The sequence below is a fragment of the Lampris incognitus genome, chromosome 4 (assembly GCF_029633865.1).
Source record: "Lampris incognitus isolate fLamInc1 chromosome 4, fLamInc1.hap2, whole genome shotgun sequence".
Lineage (NCBI taxonomy): Eukaryota > Metazoa > Chordata > Actinopteri > Lampriformes > Lampridae > Lampris > Lampris incognitus.
The window spans coordinates 51893689-51921546 of record NC_079214.1 but is presented as its reverse complement, the minus strand read 5'-3'; the positions used below and the strand labels follow the sequence as shown (position 1 = coordinate 51921546).

Below are 27858 nucleotides of genomic sequence, written 5' to 3'. Positions count from 1 at the left end.
GTAGTGTGGCAAATGTAATACAAGAACAAACAGGAGTGACTGAGGCAGATTCATTTTATTTCAAAGCTCACCATGGAGAAAATCTGTTGAAATCAAATCATTGCCAAGTTGACATATAACCATGAATACAACCCATGTCTTTATAAATTATTGAGTTTGCAACTTAAGCTTCAGCTTAAGCTCATCCTTAAAATGTTCCATTCTAACACCATGTTGAAAACTTGTGATTGGAATGACTCCATAAACGTCACTGCTGTCAGGTCATATTCGGCATAATCCTCAAACTGCTTTGTAAACCCACTTGCTCCATTTACTTACTCTGTCACTTTCATTAATTTCTATAATAGGCAGAACACTTTCCCAGTACCACCTTTGAGGGTGCCAACACATAACATATCTCTTTACCCTTCTTCTGACTGAATGTCCATTGAGAGGAAAATAATCAAACGTAAGTGTTTGAAACAGTCTGTACGTCTCCCTCAGAACTCCTCCTCTGCATTGCGACAGCGGGACTGCTTGAGCAGGGTCAGGCGAGCCAACACTTCAGCAACAGTGAGCTCGCCATGAACTTTGTTGTCCCTCGTACGCACATTGACACTGTTCGTCATCTTCTCCTTCTCACCAACCACTGCCGAAACATGAGGAGACAAGCCAGTTTGACACACCAGAGTGACACCACACACAGCTACCCCAACACATTCCCAGCTTTCTGTGATGTCCATTAGACCAAGCATGTGGGTTGATTCTCATTTAATTCTGCCAATTCATGAAGTGGATTTTGTTTTAAATTCAAATAATGAGTACAAAGACAATATTCAAGAGCCCTACTCCTGAAACCACATGTATATGCTTCACACTGATTTAAGATCAAATCAACAAACATTTCTTCCTTCCTTTCCCCCCTCTCTTCTCTTACTATCTTGGTAATTAAAAAAGTGATGGATGGCCAGTCACTTTTCATAAAAAAATGAACAAACCAGAAAATAAAAATCTAACAATGAAAAAGTTAAAAGAATATTTCCTCCTGGTCCTTTCATTGCAAATTAAAACAATAGCTATCATCAGTATCATCACCTTTCTAACACCAAAAAGTAATTTCGCTTCGCATTTTGAGCAAAATAGGATGAAAATGTGCTTGAGCTAATAGGTAGTAGGTGGGTGGTGCTTATGTAATGCAGTGATTTTCCTTACCCAGAATGAAGTTGTACTGTGCCAACTGAGCATTGCGGATTTTCTTGTTTAGAAGGCAGCTAGAGTCTAAGTCAGCTTCTGCCATGAAGCCAGCCTCCACAAACTGTTTACAAACCTGACAGAAATCAATACCATTCATTATAATGCGATTCAATGAAAAAAAAAATTAGCAAGATGGGGCCCAACAGGAAAATGCATATTGTGATAGTCTATTCCATTACAATTTAATTTGCCTTAGTGTTTAATTACATTTGGACCTGGTATAAGAGTCACAATATTTCACGTATACATTCAATGCTTAGGTATTTGTTCTGGTGGCATAATGTGTACACGTTCTGAAAACATAATACATTGTACATTACATAATGACACACATGGCACAGGACTTAAAGGAACTGGATTCAATGCTGACAGTGGAAGACATGCAAGTGACAGATGTCTACACATCATTTCACAAATCTATGTAAAGCATTCAATTGCTATGTTTTTTGATATGGCTGCTAGTAGGTTAGTCTTTGGGAGCAATATCTTTACCTCCTTGGCGTATTCCTCACAGGAGGGGTTGACGGGCACAAACATCACCTGGCGTGGAGAGAGCCATAGAGGCCTTGTGGAAGGACAGAAATGCGAGGTAAGTGACAAGACAGCTCTGATAGTCATAATGCCAAGATCAAGGGGGCACATTACAGAGTGGTACAGCATCATTATCATCTCATTCTAAGCAGGGAAAACACCAAATTACTGTGCAATTGTAGGGTTTACAAATTATGCATAACATAAGGAACCACTGGAATGCACCTCACCATTTCCCTGCATAGTTCTCTGTGAGAATGGCAATCATCCTCTCCACTGAGCCCAAAATGGCACGATGGATGATCACAGGCCGTGCCCTGTCATCTCCATCCTTCCTGAGGAACACAACGTCATCAATTTTTAAAAAAAATCAAAACATGCAACACTTTTAGATGAGAAAGTGGGTCAGTCTCCACGTGCTAATACTTCTGAATCTGTCTTACTTAAAAAAAGTCAAAGTATCTTTATTGTCCCTTGCAGGGAAATTAGTTTGCAGCCAGCATAAAAACTCTCACACAAAGACAAAACATACAAATACCAGGGCGGAACTGACAACAGGACATAGTGGGCAAGGAGAAACCAAAGTAGATCAAATATAACATCTAAAATCTAAAATATACAGACCAAGAAAACAAGCGAACTGCAGACAACAGATGCATGCTATCTACTATTTAACAACTGGATGGCAGTGGGGACAAAGGATGCCCTGTATCTCTTAGTCCTAATACAGGGCATCAACTGACGACCTGAAGGTAACAGCTCAAACTCTGGCCGAAGGGGGTGGTGACCTTGGCACTCCAGAAGGGAAGTAGCCTTTCTGAACACCCTCCTATTATAAAGGTCGGTAAGCTGGGCTTGGCTTCTCCCTGAAATCTTACTAGCCCATTTGACGAGTCTATCAAGCCATTTTTTATTGACCAGAGTTAAGTTACCAAATCAAGCAACAATACAGTACGTTAAAACTGTTTCAATAAAACTTCTATAAAAGAGAGTCATCATCTGGGAGGAGACATTAAATGTCCACATGTTCCTCAGGATAAAAGTCTTTGTTGGACCTTCTTTGATGTGGAAGCAACATGTGTTCCAAAGCACAACTTGTTGTCGAGAACAACCCCCAGATACTTGTAGCTGTCCACATGCTCAATGTCTGCACCTTTAATGCTAATTGGTACAGGACTAGGAGGAGTCTTTCTAAAACTGATTATCATGTCTTTAGGTTTAGACACATTTAAGTTGAGAAAGGACTCATCACACCAAGATACAAAATCATCAACCACAGGTCCACGTTGTTCCTCCTCCCCTTCAAGAAGACTTACAATCACCGATTCATCCGCAAATGTGAATATGTGTCTATTGGTATGGTTGCTGCAACAGTCATTAGTGTACAAGATGTAGAGTAATGGGGAGAGGCAACAGCCCTGAGGGGAACCGGTTGAAGAGTACAGCTGATTGGAAAAAGAGCCATTAACCCTCACACACTGGGACCTATCAGTCAAGAAGTCCAGTATCCAGCCAACTAGATTAAGATCCACTTTGAAGAGATGAATTAGCTTTTCTGCTAACAGATGTGGCTGGATCGTGTTAAAGGCTGAGGAGAAATGTATAAAAAACAGCCTGGCATGAGCATTTGTCCCCTTAAGATGGCTGTACAGAAAATTCAAAAGTGTTATCATGGCATCTTGTACACCCCTATCGGGCCTGTATGCAAATTGCAGTGGCTTGAGGGATTTCTCCACCTGCGATAAAACCTCGTTTTTAATGAGCTTCTCAAATATCTTCATGATTAGAGAAGTCAGCGCTACTGGTCTATAGTCATTTAATGTCACAGGGGCTTTCAGTCTTGGCAACTAGTACAATTTTGGAATGTTTCCATAATTTAGGGACCCTCTGTTGCTGAAGGGATAGTGTGAAAATAGTGTGAAATATTCCACACAACTGTTCAGCACAGGTTTTAAGAACCTGGCCACAGATATTATCAGATCCAGGGCTTTTGCTAGACTTGGTGACTTTGGAGTGTTTTTCCACACTTTTGATATCAACAGTCCAAGCTGGGGGCGCTCAACTGCTGCTCTTTAATGCATTCAGCTTGTTTTTGAAGTCATGATTATTAAATCTTAAGAAAAATGTGTTTGACTCATCAGCCAACTGTTGATCTGAATCAAAACCAACCAGAGCAATGTTCCTGTTGCCTTTGTCTTTACACCCAGTCATAGATTTCATACCGTTCCAGGCTACCCTTAAATTGTTACTGCTCAGCTCAGCTTCTATTTTATCTCTGTACCTGAGTTCAGCCTTTTTGATTTCTGACCTGATCTCCTTCATTGTTTCCTTAACTACAGTATCATTGCGCTCTTTAAAAGCATTTTTCCTTTTATGAATCAGACCCTTAAGGGCTGATGAAGCCCATGGTTTGTTGCTAGGGAAAATCTTGACAGCCTTGGTCGCAATCACATTGTCTGTACCAAAGGAGATATAGCTACACACAACGTCCGTTAGCTCATCCATATTGTCTGAGGATTCAGTAAACACTGACCAGTCTGTACAGTCTAAGCACCCCTGCAGGGCGAGAGAGCAGTCAGTATTCCAGACCTACACCTGCCTTCCATGTACTTTCGCTCTCCTCAACACAGTCTTATATACAGGCAGCAGATGCACCATACTTGTATTATCTCATTAGCTTCACTACTCTGGATCTTATGCTGCAGATGTCATTATGATTTCCTAACAGTGATGGTCCATCAATATTAGTTAGTGCCTACTAACTAAAAAGATACATCTGCATTCAAAGTAATTGATTGAGTAATTGAGTTATGTGTTTACTATTAGATAAGGCCATAAATAAGCGGGAGCATAAACTAATGGTACAGATTTAAAAAACATTTTAGTCTTAGCAGACTTGATTTCAGCTCATTAAAAGTTGCTAAGTGGAGGCACCGCCAAATATTAAAATACAGGTATAAAAATAGAAATTTGTAAATTCTGCCGAGAGACCATTCATGTTGGTAACCCAGGGCCCCACCTGTAGAAGTAAGTAAAATAGTGGTGACTATAGTTAATATTGAGGTGGGTGTTACACAATGCAAATATGTAGTATCTTGACTACATGAAACAAGCACACACACAGAATTTGTTAACTTGTATATTGATGAAAACTTCGGGAGCACAACACAGCACCGCCATCTCGGCAGGCATTCATTACACATGAGAAATGTGTGTGTCATGTGTTTGAATGGTCTTTGTAATTTAAGTCTTTGTAATTTAAGTCTGTCACATCGTCATCTGTCTGTCCTTCTGTTTCAGTCTATTTGTCCGTCTATGGCTGATGGTCCGTCTCCTTTTCAGTTTATCTCTGCCTTGGCATTTCGGTCAATGTGTCTACATCTCTGTTACTGTTTATTCATCTCTCTCTGTCCCTGTCTGTCTCTTTTTTTAATGTCAGTCTCTCTCTTTTTTTTAACCCCCCCCCCTTTTTCTCTCCAGTTGCATTCAGCTAATTACCCCACTCTTCCAAGCCATCCCAATCTCTGCTCCACCCCCTCTGCCATTCCAGGGAGGGCTGCAGACTACCACATGCCTCCTCCGATACGTGATGTTGCCAGCCGCTTCTTTTCACCTGACAGTGAGGCGTTTCGCTGGGGGGACATAGCGCATGGGAGGATCACGCTATTCCTCCCAGTTCCCCCTCCTCAAACAGGTCGCCAAACAGGTGCCCCTACCGACCAGAGGAGGTGCTAGTGCAGCAACCAGGACACATACCTACATCCAGCTTCCCACCTGCAGAGACGGACAATTGTGTCTGCAGGGACGCCCGACCAAGCCCGAGGCAACACGTGGATTCAAACCGGGATCCCCGTGTTGGTAGGCAACAGAATAGACTGCTACGCTACCCGGATGCCCCTTAATGTCAGTCTGTCTTTTTCTTTCTCTACCTGATTATCTTTGCTTAGCTGGTCTTGTCAATCTATGCATCTTTTTAAATATCTGTCTCTCTCAGCACCTATGCATTCATCTATGTATAATGCACCTCTCGTGATCTGTATTTCTATCCATCTTTGCATGTTATTTCATGTTCATGCAAACTACTGCTGAAAATGCTGAGTCCTCCAATTTAAGTGACTTCTTTTCAACGTGCATTGCTGGGCTGACCAGAGTGATGTTTGAATGTTATCAGCTTGTGAATCTGATCCATGCTGCTAACTGTCATATTCTGGGCTATGTTCTTCATGTTAGCCTTACAAAGTGAATTTCCTTCACAATTAATCAGCAGTATCATTCACCGTGACATACATGAATCCCTCAGCTACAGCTTTAAATGTCTTTTTACTTCACCTTTCAAGAAAACTGTGGTACTCACACAAACGTGCAAGGTGGGAGCTCTTGTTCAAGGAGGATATTAATCCATAATTCTTGGTTCAAGAAGGTACATAGACTCAGCACTGTGTCAATGTTTAGATAAGGTGACTCACCCCACAAAGGTCAGGTTAAAGCGGATGGGCAGTTGGAAGTCCAGTTGAATGGTTGCACATTGATGGTAGCGACCAATTGCGTCTTTGATTTTAATGTCAATCTGAAATAACACAGAAACTGAAATGACACATTCAGATGACACACACACTGAAATAACACATTAAAATAACACACACACACACACACACACACACACACACACACACACACACACACACACACACACACACACACACACACACACACACACACACACTGAAATAACATGCACAATACACAGCAGACCTCACTAACTTTAAATGGAGCTTGGCCTTGGGCAGTATTAGAACTATACAAACCTTGGGTCCGTAAAAAGCACCATCTCCTGGGTTGAGTTTCCATGGCTCCCCAAACTCATTCAGGCTGTTCTCCAGTTGCTGTCACACAAGAGGCATAAACTATCATAAAATCTTTATTCAAACAGATGTGATATACAGCCTGAGTATAACCTAAGTATATTAGGGTAAAACACAAAATCAAATATAGGTCACATACTAACCAAGAGCTGATTTAACCATTTCTATATTTACATTTTAGGTGAACTTAGAGTGTGACTTACCACTGTGAAATAATAACACAGCAACGCCAACAAATGAATTGCTTTTACTGACAATAAGCCAATGAAAAAAGAAAAGATTTTACAATGACTCACAGTATTCATACTATGATCACAGCAGGAAGCTAACCTTTATATACAGAGTCTACAGTGCTTTGTCAGTGTCCAAACTTGTCAGTTTTCCTGACTTTCCAAATTGATTGTTTAGGCGAGATCTCCAACATTACCTACCTTTAAAGTCAAGTCAAATCAATTTTATTTGTATAGCCCAATATCATAAATTACAAATTTGCCTCAGGGGGCTTTACAGCAACACAACATCCTGTCCTTAGACCTCCACATCAGATAAGGAACAACTCCCTAAAAAAAACCTTTAACAGGGAGGAAAAAATAGGAGGAAACCTCAGGGAGAGGTAAAGTGTCTGGGAAAGTAGACAAACTAGGTGAAAAGAGACTTAAATTATCCAAAGCTAAATATTTACCAGCATTTGGCTGGTGCTCATTTTTAAAATGATGACCAATATTATTTACCTTCTCAGCCTGGTTCCACACAGCAATGTCGCCTAGGTACTTCTCTGGACGAGTGGAGAGGTGAAGCTGGAAGGTGAAGCCAAACACATCGTAGACACAACGGAGGAAGTCCAGACAACCCTTCATCTCTGACTCAATCTGTGGCAAAGAGAGAATTCAGAAGCCATTTCTCCAACTTTTGCCTGAACATTAGTATTTCATGTACTTGACCTTTATTGAACAAGGTAATACAGTGACAAGTAAATTATGAGGCATGACAACCGTATTGCAAAAGCTCTTTTAAGGCCACTGAGAGAACTTTAAGGGATTTTCAACAAACTAATGGAATAGATGAAAAAAATGGGCTTTAGGCTGTCAAAACAACAATAGAGCAGCAGATTTTATGATTTGAAAGACATTTAGAATGACTGGCACGGGGTTAAAGATGGAATAGAACTGAAGAGACCGGGCTAGCTAAGAATGGAGCTCTATGTTGAAGGGACCCAAACCACTGACAGATTTCGTGCCAGGTTGGGATTAATTTTCTCATCCACAGAGCAGGTTTGGTTGGGATTTAGGCCCAATTTTAGAGCAAATGTAAAAAATTAATTGTTGCACACAAACATGCACATGTTCATGTACTTTGTTGTGCACATGCATATCTGAGCAAAACAGATCGATTGCACTGACATTAGTGAATAGGAAAAAAAGAGAAAAACTAGCATTTTATCAGTGTAGTTCAGCGGTGCAAATCAGTTCATCATCTCAAAGCAAAGTGGTGAGTCCACCACTTTTTATGAAGCTATTGCCTTTAAAGCTTATTCGTTGATTCATCTGAATAGGCTTTTTTTTTTTACTCTGCTCAATTAATGAAAACTTTTTTCATGGATAAAATTTCTCCTTTTATCAGTTGGTTTGATTGTTAGCTGGCACTGGTATTGTTGGGTGCATTGAAGTCTTTCTTGTGTTGCCTCTTTCTGTTTTCTATATACATGCTGCCCCTTGGTCATTTCATTCAAAATCACGATGTGTTTTACCATTTTTATGCTAACGACACTCAGTTATATATAGGCCACTAAAACCCACAGATCCTAGCACCCTAGCAAATCTCATAACTTGCCTCTGACATTAAATCCTGGATGTCCGAAAATGTTCTTAAATTTAATGATTTTAAGTCTTAGGTCATTCTGTTTGGTCACCCAAATTCCATCAGCCCTTTTGGTACTAATTTTGGTGGTCTGTCAGGTAGTCTTAAGCAGGCTGCTCAGAATCTTGGGGTAATAGTCGATGGTAACCTCGGTTTTGATAATAAAATCAAACGTGTTGTTCAGTCATGCTTTCTCCAGCTCAAGGTAATCTCTAAAATTAGGTAATTTTTATCAATTGATGATCTGCAAATAATTGTACATGCTTTTATCTATTCTCAGCTTGACTACTGCAACACACTTTACTTGGGTATCAGCAAGAGCTCCATCCACTATCTGCAGTTGGTACAAAACACCGCTGCTCAGCTCATTACCAGGACAAAGATTATTCCTGTGTTTGCCTCCCTACACTGGCTCTCTGTTATATTTTGTGTTGATTTTAAAATTTTATAGCTCACTTTTAAGGCCTTAAACAGTCTTGCTCCTACATACATTTGTGATTTATTGACCAAGTATGCACCCTCTCAACCATTTAGATCCGCAAATGGAGCCCGGCTGGTTATTCCCAGGTCTTTGTTTGTCACAAAGGGTGATAGGGGCTTTTGCTGTTACAACTCCCACACTATGGAACTCTCTTCCTATTCAACTAAGAAAAACTAAGTCTCTAGCTTCTTTTAAATCTTGTCTTAAAACTTTTTTTTTGTGAAAAGTTTTTACAAATGTTTGATATTTGTTTTTATTTATTCATACTGTTTTTATTTTTACTCTTACTTATTTGGTCTTATTCTTATTTTTGCCTTGTCTGGTTTTATTTCTTTGTAAAGCACTTTGTAACATTGTTTTAGAAAAGTTATATATAAATTATTATTATTATTATTATTACAGTCTACCCCACTATGTTGCATGTTAGGGAGAGTGTTTTGGTGTCTTTTGTAAGCTCACAGCTCAAGTAGGCTCAGGCTGAGAATTGCATAAACTGTTGGGTTTGAGTAGGGCCAGGGCCTAAATGGGTGCGCTCCAAAACCTGACTGGTGCAGTGCCAGTTTGTGGCTGATGGGTGTAGTTCCCATTTCATTTAATTCTGGCACACGAAATGGCACACGCTGCTTATGCCTGCTTGAATCAACAGCTAGTACGGTGAGTAAACAAAGTACCACGTGTACCAAAAGCATGGCAAACAATGGAGACAGGTAAACCGCATATCTTTTACCTGGCTTGGTTTGGCTGAATCCAAATGGATACAAGCTGGTGTTTTGTGACAAGTCATCCTCAACAACAAGTATTAGCACTACGTCTAACACACTATCGCTCACCGTTTGATCATCAGCTGATAGGGATTTAACCTAATACCTGCCGTTGACACTCTATTTAAGTGGTTTACCCTGCTCTTGTCACTACACAACATGTGGCATGCCACCTGGAGTGTACCCAAAGTGTCAGAGTTGGACCTAAAAATTAGGCCCATGAAAATCTCGAGGTTAGAACATAGATGTATCAAACAGATTTCTCAACAAGCAATTTTCTTTCAAAATTTCCATTCATTTCCTAAACTTAAATTTAAAACAACTGTACAATTTAGGCTAGTTACTACATTGTTTTTTTCCCTCCGAAGTCTGTCATGTTCTCTAGTCATTTTTCCAATCTTAAAAGGCTGTTAAAGTGTTAACATTCATATAGGTGCCGTGACAAATGGTTAATGAGTACTGAGGCAGTCACCTGCTCCATAGTGCAGAAGATATGAGCATCATCCTGCTGGAAACGTCTGACTCTGGTCAGGCCGGTTAGTGTGCCTGACAGCTCATTCCTATGGAGGACCCCGAAATCTGCCAGCCTCAGGGGCAGCTCCCTCCATGAGCGAGGCCTATGGCTGAACATCAGACTGCAGGACGACCACAGAGGGACAAATAGAGAAGGGAAGCAATCAGACTTTCGTGATGCACTTTCAATCCAAAATGCCTTACAACACCTTGAGTGGATAATATTTGTTTTATTTTTTTTAAATGCATCTGTGGCTCCAGAAGAAAAAACCAAAACAAAAAACTGCTAGCCCTGACAGTGTTTGTGCCACACCCTACACAGTGAGCTGTTTAGATAATTACACTATGACTAAACTTAAAATCCCTCAAAAAATAGAGTAATGGTCTTTTTTAAAAAAATTCTTATTATAGAATGAGTAAAAATGAATAAAGACAGAAAGCACAGTTTACCAGTGTCCTGGGCAGTTCATGGGCTTGAGTGCAAACACGTCATCTTCAACAGGGAATGAGAACATGTTCTCACTGTAGTGCTGCCAGTGTCCTGACGTCTCCCACAGCTTGCTGTTATAGATGTTGGGGGAGGCCACTTCCTGAAAGCCCCTTCTCCAGTATTCCTCCTACAGAACAAAAAGACCGGTTAAACTTTCCGGTTTGAGCTCAATAGAATCAGACACACTGTATGGGCATGTGTACATATATATATATATATATATATATATATATATATATATATATATAGGACTATAAGGCTAGCGTTGAGATGAAGGACCTTATCTCAGTGAGAAGACTACAGTGCTCTTATGAAAGAGAGCCACATGAAGTGTTTTCTGGTGTACAGCACTGCAACGGAAAACAAACCCCGTGTTTTTTCCTCACATGCATTACATCTCTGAAGCCTCCAACAAGGTTAGAGCAGGATTTTGATCTGCAGGTCACCCTTTCAAAACCTCAAGACAGGTTAGAAAATATGGACAAGGGACACACTCATTCCGAAGGCTCCTTTGAGCAAGACAGTCCAATAGAGTTTCTCAGTAGACAACAGTAAAAGAGGGTTTACTGGGTTGTACTGGGAAGCTCCCAGTGTTGTAAAAAGACCACATACCACAAGTTGGCTTTCCATGGATTTACTTTTTTTCCCCCCTTTTCTCCCCAATTGTATCTGGCCAATTACCCCACTCTTCCAAGCCATCCCGGTTGCTGCTCCACACTCTCTGCCGATTCGAGGAGTGTTGCAGACTACCACATGCCTCCTCCGAGATACATGTGGAGTCACCAGCCGCTTCTTTTCACCTGACAGTGAGGAGTTTCACCAGGAGGACATAGCGCATGGGAGGATCACACCATTCCCCCCAGTTCTCCTTCCCCCCTGAACAGGCGCCCCGACCGACCAGAGAAGGAGCTAGTGCAGTGACCAGAACACATACCCACATCCGGCTTCCCACCGGCAGACACAGCCAATTGTGTTTGTAGGGATGCCCGACCAAGCCAGAGGTAACACGGGGATTCGAACCGGCAAGCCCCGTGTTGGTAGCCAACGGAATAGACCGTGGCCATGCCACCCAGACGCCCCTGGCTTTCCATGGATAAATAAAAAGGTATGTAGACATGAAAAGGTACGCAAAGAAGACGTGTCTGTTCATTTGACTTCTCGCTTACTGTATTTATGACAACGATCATCACAACTGCATATATGGTAAGGTGATCTCCTTCGTTTGTAAACAAAAGAGAGGAAAGAGAGGTAGGGTTGCACTGCCTGTCAAGTCATCTATGAGGACCTTGTTCCCAAAGCAGTTTCATGTAGAGTTAAATAAATATTAAAATCTCTGATACAAGTATGTTAGTTAAGTTTCCCCTTTTCTATTTGCTCAGGGTTAAACATTTGAGAGAGGTTTGTCCTGCATTGTCTATGTACACTTCTGTGTTGAATGTGAGACTGTGATTTTATCATATTATATTATATACCTATATTATATTATATACTTAGAATCAAAACTAGAGAAAAAAAATCAAGTAGTCATTGTATGTGACAATTAAATTAATTCTAACACCCAAAGTTGTCTCAGCATTCAGCTTTTAGCCAATCTCTACAGAACAGCTATAAAACATCTTTATAACAAGCTAGGTCAATTTATCACTACATGTGGAATTTTGACTATTTCTCATTCATGAGTTGCCAAGTGACTCAGCAAAGCACCGATACTAAACTAGCAACCACTGATCCTATTGCCCTCTGCCAATTTGCTAGCAAGAGCTCATCACTTTAACCTTGTGGTGCCACTCAAAGCCCAGTCTAACATATTGCTGTTTGACGTCGTTTAATGATAATATTGTGTCTGCTGCAGAACTGAGCATGCAACCGTCTCTAAATCTGAAATTAAACCTGATTGGCCACAGTACATTCTGTGCTAATGTTGTGTTGCTCTGTAGGGAACAATAATGTGCTGAATTAGAATGAGTCACTGCATCAAGGCCAAGCATGAACTGTGTCACACCCTTTAGCTTGGCCACAATTTCAACTCATTTGTTGCACTGCAGTATTTCAGGATATCCACTGGTGCATAACTAAGAAACAAAAGCTAATGGGCTTCATTGTCATCCAGGCACTTTGTCATGACGTGCTACTCAGCTGTAGCAATGTGTAATGGCAGTTCCTACATGTGCTATTTATGGAAAAGTCAAAAATCTCCTTACAGTATAGCAGATACACATTTTAACAAGTAGTCACAATGGGATCGGTATACTTGACCTGAGGCAGTGCAAGTACTATTTTCTACATCGGCCAGCTAATCCCAGCAGCGTTAGTGCCATGCTCTACCCATTGAACTATATAGGGAATGTAACCCTTTACGTTTTCAGTCTTTATGTCTCAGTCCACTCACAAAGGGTTTGCAGGACTGCAAATAAGATGTCCTCTGAGTTGAAAATTAGTTCTTGGCTGAGTGACTAAGCTCACTGCAATAATTTTAGTCAGGTGGTGAGCTATTGAGTGATTGCCAGTTTCAAGCCACTAATCACACACATTATAGTTCAGATATCAAAGAGCTGGCAATCAGTGCAAAGCGCAGTCCAAGTATTAGGCATGGGTTTGAGTCTTACCCACATTTGCTCATTTAGCCCTTTCGACACTTCAGCAACACACTTTCCTATTTTATCTCGCAGCCCTTGCCACAGTGCATGAGAAAAGTAATGGCCAAGTCTCTTTTCATTCCTAAAGCAACAATTACAAGAAATATTTTTAAAGCATATCCCCCGACACACCAAAAGGTGTGCATATAAGATTGCTTTCAAATGTCATATTCTTAGAAAAGATCCCTCTATCCTGTCTGTATCAATGCTCTACAACAACAACAACTTAGTTTTGTATAGTGCCTTTCAAGAAATCCAAGAACAACCCAAGAACAAAAACCCAAGAAACCCAAGAAAAAAAAAATCAAAAGGCTAAAGACGATAGGCCTTAGTAAAAAGGTAGGTTTTCAGTAGTCTTAAAATTGTTCAAAGAAGCAGCATTGCGGATCTCTGCTAGAATAGAGTTCCAAGGGGTGGGGGCGGCCACACTAAAGGCTCTATTCCCAAAAGTCCACAGGCTGGTGTGGGAGATGGAAAGCAAGCCCGTGTCTGCGGACTGCAGATTCTCAGAGGTCTGATAGGTACTGGGGGGTAAGGGCATGGAGGGATTTATAGGTGAGGGAGAGGATTTTATAGGAAATGCGGGATTTTACCTGGAGACGGTAAAGATGGACAAGGGTGGGAGTGATGTGTTGCCAGGGCTTGGTGTGGGTGAGCGCCCTGGCAGTTGAATTCTGCACTGAAGCCTGTCTGGGGCTTTGCTAGGTACACCAGACAGGACTCCATTGCAATAATCCAGACGGGAGGTGAAGTAGGCATGGATGAGGGTCTCTACCACAGAGTCAGAGCAGTGGCCGGAGTCCGGAGATGTTTTTGAGGTGAAAGAAAGCAGATTTGGTGACGGATTTGATGTGTGACTGGCATGAGAGGGTGGAGTCCAGAATGACACCAATGTTGTGGGCTTCTGGGGATGGGCAGATAGAACAGCCATCCATGTCCAGGAGAAAATCTCCAACCTTCCAGAGCAGCGCCTTGGGAGCCACAACCATGAGCTCAGTCTACCCATCACTGAGGGTGCGGTTAATGGAGATGCTGGCCCAGGGTCAGCCAACTCATACTCTGACATACGGTATGCCTTATGTGCTCCAGCAGTGACTGTTTTAAGCTGTGTGATAGCACAGCATCTGCTTTATCTCGTTAAACAGAATTACATTTTGTTTGAAAGAGTTTTTTATGAGAGCTCGGCATGTTCGCCTCTTACCCTGATAAATTCGGTGAGCGTGTTGTAGACGTAGGCTCCACTTGGTAAGAAGAAGCAGCTGCCAGGGCTGAGATCATGGAAGAAGAACAGTTCCTGATCCTGTGGAGAGCCACAGAGACAGTATTTCTTAATGACTTCACAGAGCCTCACTCTCCGCAGATACAACCAGTAGGAAGACATCCAATCATCACATACTGTACCAGCCAATCAGACAATGAGGGAAAGCCACAAGAGGTGTCCCAGGGCCAGATTCGCAGAACAATCTTATTAGGAACATTCTTCTTAACCCTTTGACCTCTGCAATAGTAATGGTCTTCGAGTGCCTACACTGCTATTTTTGCTTACTGTGATCTCATTTTGTGGAGTATCTTCAAATGCTTCATATCCCCAAAATCTGTATAACCTAGACTAAAACGTTATGTAAGTCAATTATCCATAATAACTGATAAAAGTATTGAAATTGTGTCATACATAAAAATACAAAAACTGGACATGTTTATCAAGTTTTACTAAATAAACACACAAAACATTTTGATGTCAAACAATTCTGAATGTAGAAAATTGAACAAAATGTTTCTTAACCCTCCATAAGTTTCTCAACTATGTACAATTTTTAGTTTTTTAAATATGCTCATTTTCATGAGCAGAGTGCAAAGGCATTTTGACAATTTCTGCAATAGAAATATTCCATCGGACCCCTGCGGGCAGGCGGCAAGCAAGGGGGCATTTTCAAAGGGTTAACTGCCTACTTTTAAGTTAAGTGGAAATTTAAGAAGACATTAATGAATGGTTGCATTCCCCCCCAAAAATCTTGAAAGAACTTTCTCAATCTTTTCATCTTTTGTCTCAGCTAAATTTAAAAATATGAGGGGAAAAAATTAGTATCTGCTGAACTCTACGATCAGTCAACAGTTGTCTTGGAGAGAGAGAGAGAAAGAGAGAGAGAGAGAACAACATTGTTGTCACGATTTTATCTGCTGGCATAAGCTTAATGACTATAGTGACCTCTTCAATAGATGAAGAGAATACATGCCGTTTTCCAGATGGAGACTCTATGGGTGGCAGAGAGGAAATGAGGAGATGGATGGCATGGATCGCTTGCCATTCCAGATCATGTGCTACTGAAAAGAATGAGCCTCTGAATAACTAATAATGTAGCTCTCAGCTTCATTTACGTCATCCATAAAATATATTCTTAAAGTGGTACTGACGTTCTTAAGACAATATTTACGAAGTGTGAGATTCTTTTGCAGTTAGGAAATATCTTACGCAATCTACTTATCAAACCAAGTGTTAAGAGCGCTCTTTAAGTTTTCTATTACCATATAATGTGGTGAATCTGGTCCCAGGTGCAATAAAGGAAAACAGATGCATAGGGCACCTGTACACAGCGGGCATCCGGCTGGCGTGGCAGTCTGTTCCGTTGCCTACCATTACGGGGATCGGTGGTTTGAATCCCTGTGTTATCTCCGGCTTGGTCGGGAGTCCCTACAGACACAATTGGCCATGTCTGCGGGTGGGATGTGGGTATGTGTTCTGGTCACTCAGGGCGCCTGTTTGAGTGGGAGGGGGAACTGGGGGGAATAGCGTGATCCTCCCACACGCTACGTCCCCCTGGCAAAACTCCTCACTGTCAGGTGAAAAGAAGTGGCTGGCGACTTCACACATATCGGAGGAGGCATGTGGTAGTCTGCAGCCCTCCCCAGATCGGCAGAGGGGCTGGAGCAGAGATTGGGACAGCTCGGAAGAGTGGGGTGATTGGACAGATACAATTGGGAAGAAAAATTGGGGAAAATCCACAAAAAAACGAAAGAATGCTCTTTAAATTTTCTATTACTATATAATGTGGTGAATCTGGTCCCAGGTGTAATAAGGGAAAACCGGTGCATAGGGATGGCATCATGTGATGGTGGCATAGGGGGCATACCATGCTCCCACAACACCAGACTCTGTAGTATATGTCAGACCCCCCCCCCACACACACACACATACACTCCCAACTGGATTCTTCCCGAAATGAAGAACCTCTTAACGAATACTGCATTTTTTTAAATGTTGCGACACAGAAAACGTAGGCATGGCACTTTTGTCTAAACAACACTACCAATGTTACCAACAACAGAGAGATTAAATCTGGTTTAATGGGGACTTCTGCATTCTGGTCAGGGTTGAGTGTGAGGCTGCCGTCTGTGTCTCCCACAGTTGCAGCAGTGTATGGTCGGGAAACCAGCTGGTGTGCTCAGATGTCTCGGTCTCAACTGTAGTAACTGGTGGAAACACAGTGCCATCAGGTGGTACATTATAAACCAGCCAAACAGACCACGCTGCAAACGTATCCAGGTCAGAACATGCAACTCAAGACAATGCGACGATATTTTGAAGATATATAACATGACCAGAGATGTGTGAACAATTCACTATGACGGTCTTCATTGTTTCCATCACAGCTTACATAATCTGTTACAGCAAATGCCTCAGTGGCACTAAGCTGTGAACCAAGGCACTGATGATCAGCTGCAGAAATAAAGCATGGTTTGTGCATAGCTACACACACACACACACACAGTCAATTCTGCACAGGGTTTCACTTTCCAGGAATAGGAGCCATCCCAGTTCAGTGGTCTTTAATAATCTGAGCGTCCAGCGACTCACCTTGCCAATTTTGCGATGGTCTCTGCTCTTGGCCTCCTCCTGGAAGCGTTCCCACTCCTTCAGCATCTTGGAATCTGGGAAGGAAATCCCATAGATCCTCTGTAGTGTCTCCATGTCAGACCGGCCTTCCCAGTAGGTCGAAGAGTTCTGGTGACAGAGGAGACCACCGGTGGAGAGAGCAACATATTATTTCACTGGTATCAAAAGTACAATTATCACAGTTGAATAATACTCTGATAGAGACCAGAGCGTTCTTCTAGGAAATTACTCGAGTAAAAAGAAGTTAAAATGTTTGATTAAATTTTACATTCACCAAGAAAAAAACAATTAATTTTAAGTTAATTTCAAATGAAAATCATCAGATATTATAAATGGTTAAAAGTTGTCTCCCTAGGTAATAAGTGATTTCTCATTTTAGGCCTTCAGCTTGTAAACACATTAATGAGTGACTACCAGTTTATTTTCTAGAGTGACAAAAAGTCAGGGAGGTGATGTCCAGAGTTATATTTCTTTTCTTTTGTAATTACATTAATATCCTTAGGTAAATGGCAAATACTATTGCCCAGTCCATTCTTATGTCTATATAGAGACTTCTTTACTAAAAAATTGCATGTCAAAATTTGGAAAACATGCATCTTAAATTCATCACACAATAGTTTTAATATATAGAAAAAGTCAAAGTGTTAATGTTTTTGTCAACCCCGGGACTTTGCTCCTATCCTTCAAGTACTAAAATAAGTCTTAATCTAAAGCAAATAAAAGTACAAGTAACATTTTCAAAAGGCTACTCAAGCAGAAATACAGGTCAAATGCTGAGCCGAGTGATTTACTGGAGTATATGGAGGACGGGACGAAGACCCGCGTCAGGTTTACTGAACTAGAAACAATAAGCATGTGACCAGACTGCAAGAAATAGCAAAGTGATGATATGTGGAGTAATTGCAACAAATCTTATTTTGGGTTTTTTTTGTGTTTTTTTGGGAGAGCAGTGAGCATTGCTTTAAGGCTAACAGATATCTAACTGGCTACAGGCCGAAATCTATTCTCCTTAAATACCTTGTAGATCTTCATGGCTTTAATCTTCCCAGTGTGTCTAATGTGGGGACCTCTGCAAAGGTCAATCAGTGGTCCACATCTGCAAGAGTGAAGAATTACATTACACGGTTTCTGGGTCAAATACCCTAAAAGAGGGACATGGTCACAAAAAAACAAAAAACAAACAAAATTGAAGAACAAAATTGGTCACAAAAAAAGGCAAGAAAATAACAGCTGTCAATTAGAAATAATAGAAAGAAAGCCACTTTATTTTGTAATTGTATTCTACAACGCACTGCATTCTTACAATGAATGTGTTCTCTGCATTTAACCCATCCTATTGTATAGCAGCAGTGGGCAGCTGTAGTGCCCGGGGACCAACTCCAGTTCTTCTTGCCATTGCCTTGCTCAGGGGCACAGACAGGAGTATTAACCCTAACATGCATATCTTTTTGATGGTGGGAGGAAACCGGAGCACCCGGAGGAAACCCATGCAGACACGGGGAGAACATGCAAACGCCACACAGAAAGGACCTGGGATGGCCTGGGGTTCGAACCCAGGACCTTTTTGCTGTGAGGCAACAGTGCTAACCACTGGGCTACCTTGCTGTGTGTAAAAACTGACATCCTAAATACAATGATAACAAACAACCTTGCTTGAAGTTGAATGAGTCAAGTGTCATTTATTTACACTTACACTTCAGTTGACTGAAAGTTACCTGTAGACGGTCGTGGTAGGGGTGGTGACCTTCTCATTCAGGATGCGGCATTTGAATTTGTTGTACTGGAAGTTGGAGACGACTTGTGTTAGTTACACATAATGTTAAGTGGATGGGCAATTACAGTGTTGAAGAGTTTGTGCTCGTCAAGTTCAGAAAGAAAAAAAAGCCAACTTGGCTACATTCCCTCTGCAACTGAAGAAAATTCTTCTCAACAAATGTTACAATATATGAAATACCGATTTGTCTAGAATTATTAAAATTACCAAAGAAAATGTATATCAGAACCAAACCACATTTTAACCAGCCAAACCTTTCCAGACTGTCAAACTCCAAGCTTTTCAACATCTGGATATAAGCATCTTCCCCGCGTACTCATCCAGGCCTACATGGGCCCTCTGGTTGTATAAGGATTGGATGAATTTCTCACCTTAAACATGTTCAGCAGGGTCTCCTTGGAGATCTCCAGCCTCTCAAAAGGCTGCTTGTCCTTCACTATGGTCCTACACAAAGTCTCCAGGTCCCCAAACTCAGAACTAGACACACCCCTGGCAAAACCAAACAACAAATTTTGTTCCAACTTTAGACATACTCTGCCCCTATCCAGTGCAAAAAAAAAGCCCCTAACTCAGCATAAAAACTGTCTTCTTTTGTCCAGGATCTGAAAAGTGGTCAACAAAAGGCTGTGGTATTGTCCACTGAAGGTCTCTTTGTGCCGTGAGATCAAAAATTGGCTGTCAAACTGAGACATCCATTTAATTCCAGAGATCTGTTTGAAAAGTTCCCCTGACATTGTACAACCTCAGTTTACTTCTATTATTCCTCCACAAGTGTTGTCTAGCAGATATATCCTAATGATATTCAATGTGTTCAAAGATCAGTGGGAAGATTGGACTGAGCAGAAAAGAAAAGACAGATGTTAGTGATTATATTTGCTTACTTCTGTCCTTCTAGAAACATGTCGTAGTAGAAGCCATTCTCAATGGGAGGTCCGTAACACAAACAGCCACCATAAAAGCGCTCCATCGCCTCCCCCAGGATGTGGGCACTGGAGTGCCAGTACACCTGAGAGAAAAGATGAGATTGTATTATGCCCAGTAGGCATCGGTTCCACCTATTGTCTTTGCACTTTGGCTCGGACCGAAGAAATCCTTACTGTTGGTTGAAAATAGCACTGCATTTATATTATAGTTTATAATGCTTAGTGAATCCCAAAACACAAACTGTGATTCAGCACCTGAACGAAAAATAAACATGTAAACATAAAAAGTAGATTCTAGAGCCTATGTTTGATGTGATCAGATGCAAGAACACTCTCTCTTGACTGTTTTTAAGGCTAGGATTTGTGTGCGGTACTTTATATTGATGTCTAAACTGAGAAAATCCATTTTCTTTCATGTTTAAAGTCAGAGCCAGACAGTTTCCTTAGAGCTGGTAAGAGTTTTTTTTGGGGGGGGGGATTTCCCCCCGTTTTTCTCCCTAACTGTACTTGGCCAATTACCCCACTCTTCCGAGTCGTCCCGGTCGCTGCTCCACCCCCTCTGCCGATCTGGGAAGTTGCTGCAGACTACCACATGTTTCCTCCAATACATGTGGAGTTGCCAGCCGCTTCTTGTCACGTGACAGTGAGGAGTTTCACCAGGGGATTGTAGTGCGTGGGAGGATCACGCTATTCCCCCTGGTTCCCCCTCCTCCCCCCCGAACAGGCATCCCAACTGACCAGAGGAGGCGCTAGTGCAGCGACCAGGACATACAGTGCTGCTTGAAAGTTTGTGAACCCTCCAGACATGGTCACTATTTTTGTAAAAAACATTAAAATAAGCTTATTACACATACATCCAAATCCCAATTTGGAAAGCACACCTTCCAAATAATGGACACACACACAAAATGAGATAAATTTTCATTATTTAATTCAACAAAGGTGGTTTATTTCACAAAAACTGAAAATTTAACATGTGCAAAAGTATGTGAACCCTTGTATTAGTAGCTTGTGGCTCCTCCTTTTGCAGCCATTACTTCAACCAAAGGTCTACTGTAACCACTAACCAGTCTCTCGCGTCTGCTTATGGGGATTTTTGCCCACTCCTCCTTGCAGAACTCAGCCAGTTGAGAGAGGTTGGAGGGACATCTGGTATGTACCAACTTCTTCAGGTCTCGCCACAACATTTCAGTTGGATTAAGGTCCGGACTTTGACTGGGCCAATCCAGAGTACGAATCCTCTTTCTCTGAAGCCATTCCTTTGTAGTTTTGCTGGAATGCTTTGGGTCATTGTCTTGTTGCATAATCCATTTTCGTCCCAGCTTCAACTCCCTGACTGATGGCAGGAGATTCTGGTCAAGAATTTGTTGATATGCCTGAGAATTCATGGTTCCTTGGATAATATGGAGTCGTCCAGGTCCAGAAGCAGAAAAGCAGCCCCAGACCTTCACATTTCCACCACCATGCTTCACTGTTGGGAGGAGGTTCTTTTCTTCATATGCAGTGTTGGCTTTTCTCCAAACATGTTGGTTTTGATTGTGACCAAATAATTCTATTTTGGACTCGTCTGTTCAGAGAATGGACTTCCAGAAGGCCTCTGGTTTGTCCAAGTGCTCTCTGGCAAAGTTGAAATGGGCAGCTTTGTTCTTTTTTGAGAGCAGAGGCTTCCTCCTAGCAACGCTCCCATGAATGTCATGGCTATTCAATTTTCGTCTGATTGTAGACGCATGCACATTTGTCCCAGATGCTATCAGAGAGGTCTCTAACTCTCTAGAGGTGATGTGTGGGTTGGCCTTTACCTGATTTATTATTTTTCTGGTGCTTCTGGATGATAGTTTTGATGGGCGTCCACTTCTATGCAGAGTTGCTGTCATGTTGAAGGCCCTCCATTTGTAAATTATTTGTCTTACAGTGGATGGATGGAGCTGGAATCTTTTGGAGATGGTCTTATATCCCTCCCCAGACTGATGGGCTATCACTACCCTCTTCTTCATGTCCTCGGATATCTCCTTTGCTCTCGGCATTGTTGATTTGTATGGGACCACAGTGGTTTGGTTGGTTTCCTCTCTCTTTTAATTAGTGCAGGCCAAACCCTTTCCCAAGGATGTCTCATTTCATTGGTCTGCTTAAATGCTTAATTAAGCACGCAAATGTGTTTCACCCGAGTCTGTTATCTGCTTGACTTAACCAATGCAGCTGGGGGTTCACTTACTTTTGCACATACACTAATTCCATGTTTCATGTAGTTTTTGGGCTACTTAAACAAGTCCCACTAAACGAGTACATGCAACTGATAAACATATATCTGACATTTCATACATAAAAACTGGTGATGATAGAATAAGAAAATCATGGTAAAACAACAGAAAAATCTAAACTGCTTAAGGGGTTCACATACTTTCAAGCAGCACTGTATACCCACATCCGGCTTCCCACCCACAGACACGGCCAATTGTGTCTGTAGGGATGTCCGAACAAGCTGGAGGAAACACGGGGTTTTGAACAGGAGATCCCTGTGTTGGTAGGCAACGGAATAGACTGCCACACTACCCGGACACCCCTAGCTGGTTAAGAGTTTTGCGTTTTGCTTGTATATATTGCCACACCGGTCTGCCTTTATTCATTCAGACAGTCCATAATACTCACAGCCTGAGCGTCTTCATTGTCAAAGCGCAGGATCGCCAGCGAGCAGTCCTTCTCCAGTGGTCTGTCCAGGTCCCACAGCTCCCCACTCACCCGAGCAATAATGGCTGCGTCGGCCAGACCCCGGCTAAAACATCCAACACACAGCATCTCACAGTCCAAAGCAAACAACTGGAGTACTCTCCATCCAACAATGACGAGAACTAGTCTGTCGTTACTCTCCCTCATCTTTCAACAGCTGGTGTGAATTTTCACATTTACTATGAAGCATAATCCATATTTACTTCGTTATGGTTATTGTTTTGTGTCTAGATTAACCATCTGCTGCTCTATGTCACTACACTTTAATTAATGCCTTTTTATCAATAAATTAGGCATATCTGTATAGTCACATTGCATAACAGAATGTAAATTCTTTTACATATATATATATATATATATATATATATATATATATATATATACTTTATTAATCCCTGTGGGGAAATTCTTCTCTGCATTTAACCCATCCTAGCTGTGTAACTAGGAGCAGTGGGCAGCCGCCGTGCAACATCCGGGGACCAACTCCAGTTCGTCTTGCCATGCCTTGGTCAGGGGCACAGACTTTTATTATATTATTATCAATTAATTAATAACAATTATTATTATTAATTATTAATCAAAAATATTATTAACAATTGATTATTATATTATATTATATTATATTAATATTATTAACCCTAACATTTGTGTCTTTTTGATGGTGGGGGAAACCGGAGGACCCAGAGAAAACCCACCACAGACATGGAGGGAACATGCAAACTCCACACAGAGGATGACCTGGGATGACCCCCAAGGTTGGACAATCCTGGGGTTCGAACCCAGGACCTCCTTGCTGTGAGGCGACAGCACTAACCACTGCGCCACCATGCCGCTATGCCGCCCTTTAGGACATTTAGGAAAGAATTCACAATACCTATACTTCAAACAAGATTTTTTTTTTAATATTGTGTCTACATTTTACTTTTATACATTATATTTTTCATTAACCTTGTATATTTCACCTTTTGAAAAAAATCCTCACTTATTTTAAATGTAATTTACATTTGTTTCGAATGTTGATTAATGTATACTGTCCCGTCTCAAACAAACATTTAAACTAAACTAAACTATTTGTTGAAGGCAATTGCAAATGAGCATTTTGATGTGCTGCACTGTGTGACCCTGAGAGCAGTGATCCAAAGACGGCAAATGTTGGGGTGACTGCCTTGGCCACCAACAGCAACGCTTTCCTGGTTTGGAAAAAAAAAAGATTTTCTTCTTTTTTATATTGCTTGTTTACCGTTACTGATAATGTTTTTGATCATCATCAATAAAGGTGAATATGAATGAAATGATGCTAAAGAGCCAGTAGTGCTCAGCCACGTATTATGGGGAGCCCCTGTGTATGCAGATTTCTTTCTAACCCAACACCACACCAGCTGATTTGGCTCATTAGCCAAATCAAATCAAATCAGGGGAAGGCTATCAGTGAAATCAGCTGGTTCCGTCTTGGGTTTAAATGAAAGCTGTATACACTCGACTATCCACACGGCACATGGCTGAGCACCACTGCTGAGAGTGTGTAATGACAGCCTCGTCTTGAGCTAGTCAAAATAACTAGAAACAACCAAGGTTACCATTTAGATGACACTGCACAATCTCTTCAATCATAACATAGAGGAGGTTTTGTTTCATAATGAGAGACCCATTTTCTGGGAGGAAAAGAGATCCTTTTCATAGTGGTCTCAACAACATGAGGGCAAGACGTTGAAGTTTTTGAAGAATAACGGCAAGTTTAGCCCATTCCTGTATACCGTCTACACCAATGAAGGCATTAGCCCCTCACCCATCATCACTTGTTTAAAATACTCAGATGACACTGCCATACAGGGACCACATCACCCCTGTCCTCCAGAACTTCCACTGGCTCCCTGTTCCACAATGGATCCAATTCAAAGTCCTTCTCCTCACTCACAAAGCCCTCCATAATCAGGCTCCCTCCTACCTCACCGACCTGCTCCACTACCATACTCCTTCCTGCAGCCTTCGCTCCTCCGATGCCAACCTCCTGTCTCCACCACACAGGGCCAAGCACCAGACCTGGGGTGACAGAACCTTCTCCATAGCTGCCCCCTCCCTCTGGAACTCTTCCCCCAAACACATCAGAGGATCTGTCCATGCTCACATCACAAATCAAAACTCATCTCTTCAGAATTGATTTTAATGTGTGGTTAACGCTGTTGTGTTTTACATTTTTTGGTGTACTGCTTTTATGTTCATTTTAACTTATGTAAAGTGTCTGTGTATTCTGAAAAGAGCTCTATAAATAAAAAGTGTTATAATTATTGCACTCCTCAATGATGACAACTCTGTGGCAGCCCGTCAGCAATCCATTTTCCACTTCACACAATGGTGCACAAACAACTATCTATAGCTGAATGTCACTAAGACAAAAGAGCTGCTCGTTGCCAACCCGAATACTCACATTTCCGTCCACAAACCTACACTCATCCATAATTAGACTGTGGAACTTGTGGACTGCTTCAGCTACCTTGGACTCACTCTGGACAACAGACTCAGTTTCGACCAACACACCGTCAATATCCATAAATGCTGCCAGCAAAGACTCGCTGTCATTGGTAAACTCAAGGCACTTTCTGTCAAACCTCACCTTCTCTTGCTACTGTACAAAAGTATAATTCAGTGCATGCTACTTCACTGCTCCGCCTGTTTCTTCACCATCTTAACAGTCAGCAATGGGAACCGGCACATCCGCATCTCTCACAGTGCATCCAAAACCACCGGCCTTCCCACGGCAAACCTATCAGACCTCAATAGCAAAGCTGTGACGCAGGGCACTAACCATAACTCAGGATCCCACTCACCCCCTTAACCCATTCTTCACATTACTTCCATCTGGTCACAGGTTCAAGTCCCTCACCTGCAGACAGGCTGCTTTAAAAGGAGATTTGATCCTTCTGCCATTGAACTTCTAAACTCACTGAACTTCTAAACTCTTGTGTTTATGTTGTGCAGTTTGTATATGCGTACATGTATTCACTGTATGTGAGGCTCTGCACAAAGGGTGAAAAAAAATCTCCTTTTGCAGGCCAATAAAGTATCTGTCTGTTTAAAGTAATGATTGTGCATTTTGGAAACTCTTCGTTTATTTGCTCGCTTTGCTGTGCTCCAGGCTTTCGCTGCAAAGCTCTCACAATGCTGAGTGAATTTAGCCCCGCAGGTTGCAAACCTGATGCCGCAGGCCAGCTGGTAGGGTGTAGTGACCCAGGCCTCGCCCTCCACCTTACTCCCACCCGGCAGCTCTACAGTGATGGGCTGGCTGTCTGCAGCTCTTCTGGCTTGCAGGGAATCACTCTCCTTCTTCAGTTCATCATAGAGAGTAAGGCGCTCTGAGATGTATGCAGGCCATGGCTTCAGCTAGACAGAAGCATATGCAATGAAAGTCAGCGTATGCCTGCATACGAGCACATTTTGAAAACACTCGACATTACTAGAAACCAACATTGGGTTATACTGTGTTAATTATCTAATTTTCAAAATCTTATTTCCCATATTTAATTTGAGTAGCAAAATGCACTGGAAGGTTCTTAAAAAAGTGACTGGAATTACCAGAGTCACTAATAGAGATCTGTTGTGGAACGTTCGGAGAATAAAGACGACAGTGATTACGAGACGGTTTCAAAGATGTAGAAGAGTGGGAAACAAAAGGAAAGACTTTTAGATGTAACACAGAAATTGGCTCGTCTTTGAGCTGTGCTTGGGTGTTTAAATCATACTGTAAAAAAGGGGAAAGGTTAAGTAGTAGAAGGAGAAAAAATGAATCTCTTTCCTTTTGTTGTCATTTCTAATGTTATATTGTTAACCGTTAACATAACAAGACATTCCTCGACTCCATATTTGGTAACATGAGCACTTTTATCAAATGCCACATTGTGATTATTAGGGAAATAAAAAAAATCACTGAAAAATGCATCAAGGCAAGGTAGACGTAGACTGACAGTATTCAGTGCAGGTTTGTAGTCAGGATCACAAAAATGTGGGAAACGTTTAACCCCCCTGCATAATGAATGGAAATGTTGCTTCCAACGATGACTTAATAAAACCCAAATCTCTCAAAGGACAGGTACTAAGTAGTGAGCAGGGTGACTTTAGAGGGCTGTGCTTTAGATATTCACCTCTTTTGCACCTCCAGTTCCCCGCGCCACATCCTGTTTCTTCTCCTTCTTATTCTTTTCAGCTGGCTTTGTTTCAGACGTTGCCACCTGCAAGACTCAGAGAGGGGAGTGACGTCAGCCCCAAAACATATCACAATCACATCAGCAATGTCCACAACGAACAATCGCACAGGGTGTAACTGTAACCGTGCACGCTTTAGTGACACTGGGTGAGGCAGCTATTTCTGGACATGGGAGTAGAGCTATCATTTGGCACAAGTGACCAGAGGCCCACTACAACTAACACCACAGCAGTAAAAAGTGCACAACAGTTGCTCGTCCTGTCATTGACTCCACCTTATTATTTGGTGTGGTTTGCGACCCATGCTGCTTGCTTGTTTTGCCGTCGTGATATTTGGCAGGGGTAGCCCGTGTCTCCGGCTCCAGCTCCACCTGCAGACTCCGGCGGAGGTGCAGCAGCCGGTATCGGAGCTTCTCGTTTTCGCTCCGCAGGCTGTCCACCTCCGGCGAGATGGCGTCAGTACAGGCGACGTTTGGGGCTCCGTTCAGGCCGTCACGGAGACCGGCGATCTCCTTGGTGAGGAGCTGAATCTGCTCCTCCTGTGCGGCCAAACGTGCGGCCATGCACTCCGCCATCTTTAAATGACCAAGCCGCCTTCATCGCCGCAGAGAGAGAGAGAGAGAGAGAGAGAGAGAGAGAGAGAGAGAGAGAGAGAGAGAGAGAGAGAGAGAGAGAGAGAGAGAGAGAGAGAGAGAGAGAGAGAGAGAGAGAGAGAGAGAGGGAGTCCTGCGCCCTCTAGTGACTGCATTCGGAGAAGCACCTTCATTCATTTCTCCATCGCCCAAATTTTCGGAAAAAAACCAAACGGATTACAGGGCCATACCGGCATTGCTCTTGTAATCGTAGGCCTTTGGGGATATATACAGCAATGAAGGCGGAAGTATCACATAAAGTCGAGCATCGTTGAATAGTTTGCCCCAATTGCACAAATCTAGTCAGAATCAACTAGAGACTAATTCAAATCAGATCACATCCAACGTGGCA

The 27858-nt window shown here is 42.0% G+C and overlaps 1 protein-coding gene across 1 annotated transcript; it reads right to left on the bottom strand.

Annotated features, from left to right (window-relative positions):
- Window positions 1-42: 42 nt before the first annotated feature.
- Window positions 43-27460, bottom strand: tars3 (threonyl-tRNA synthetase 3). Its single transcript, XM_056278430.1, has 19 exons — window positions 27150-27460; window positions 26814-26900; window positions 25868-26055; window positions 22600-22723; window positions 19912-20036; window positions 19402-19519; window positions 18972-19036; window positions 18274-18352; window positions 17218-17364; window positions 14566-14664; window positions 10689-10855; window positions 10198-10360; window positions 7358-7495; window positions 6570-6647; window positions 6231-6331; window positions 1995-2099; window positions 1726-1798; window positions 1192-1306; window positions 43-628 (listed from the first exon to the last, which is right to left on the bottom strand). The coding sequence occupies exons 1-19, from the start codon at window positions 27447-27449 to the stop codon at window positions 480-482; spliced, it is 2421 nt and encodes an 806-aa protein (XP_056134405.1). The 5' UTR covers window positions 27450-27460; the 3' UTR covers window positions 43-479.
- Window positions 27461-27858: the final 398 nt, after the last annotated feature.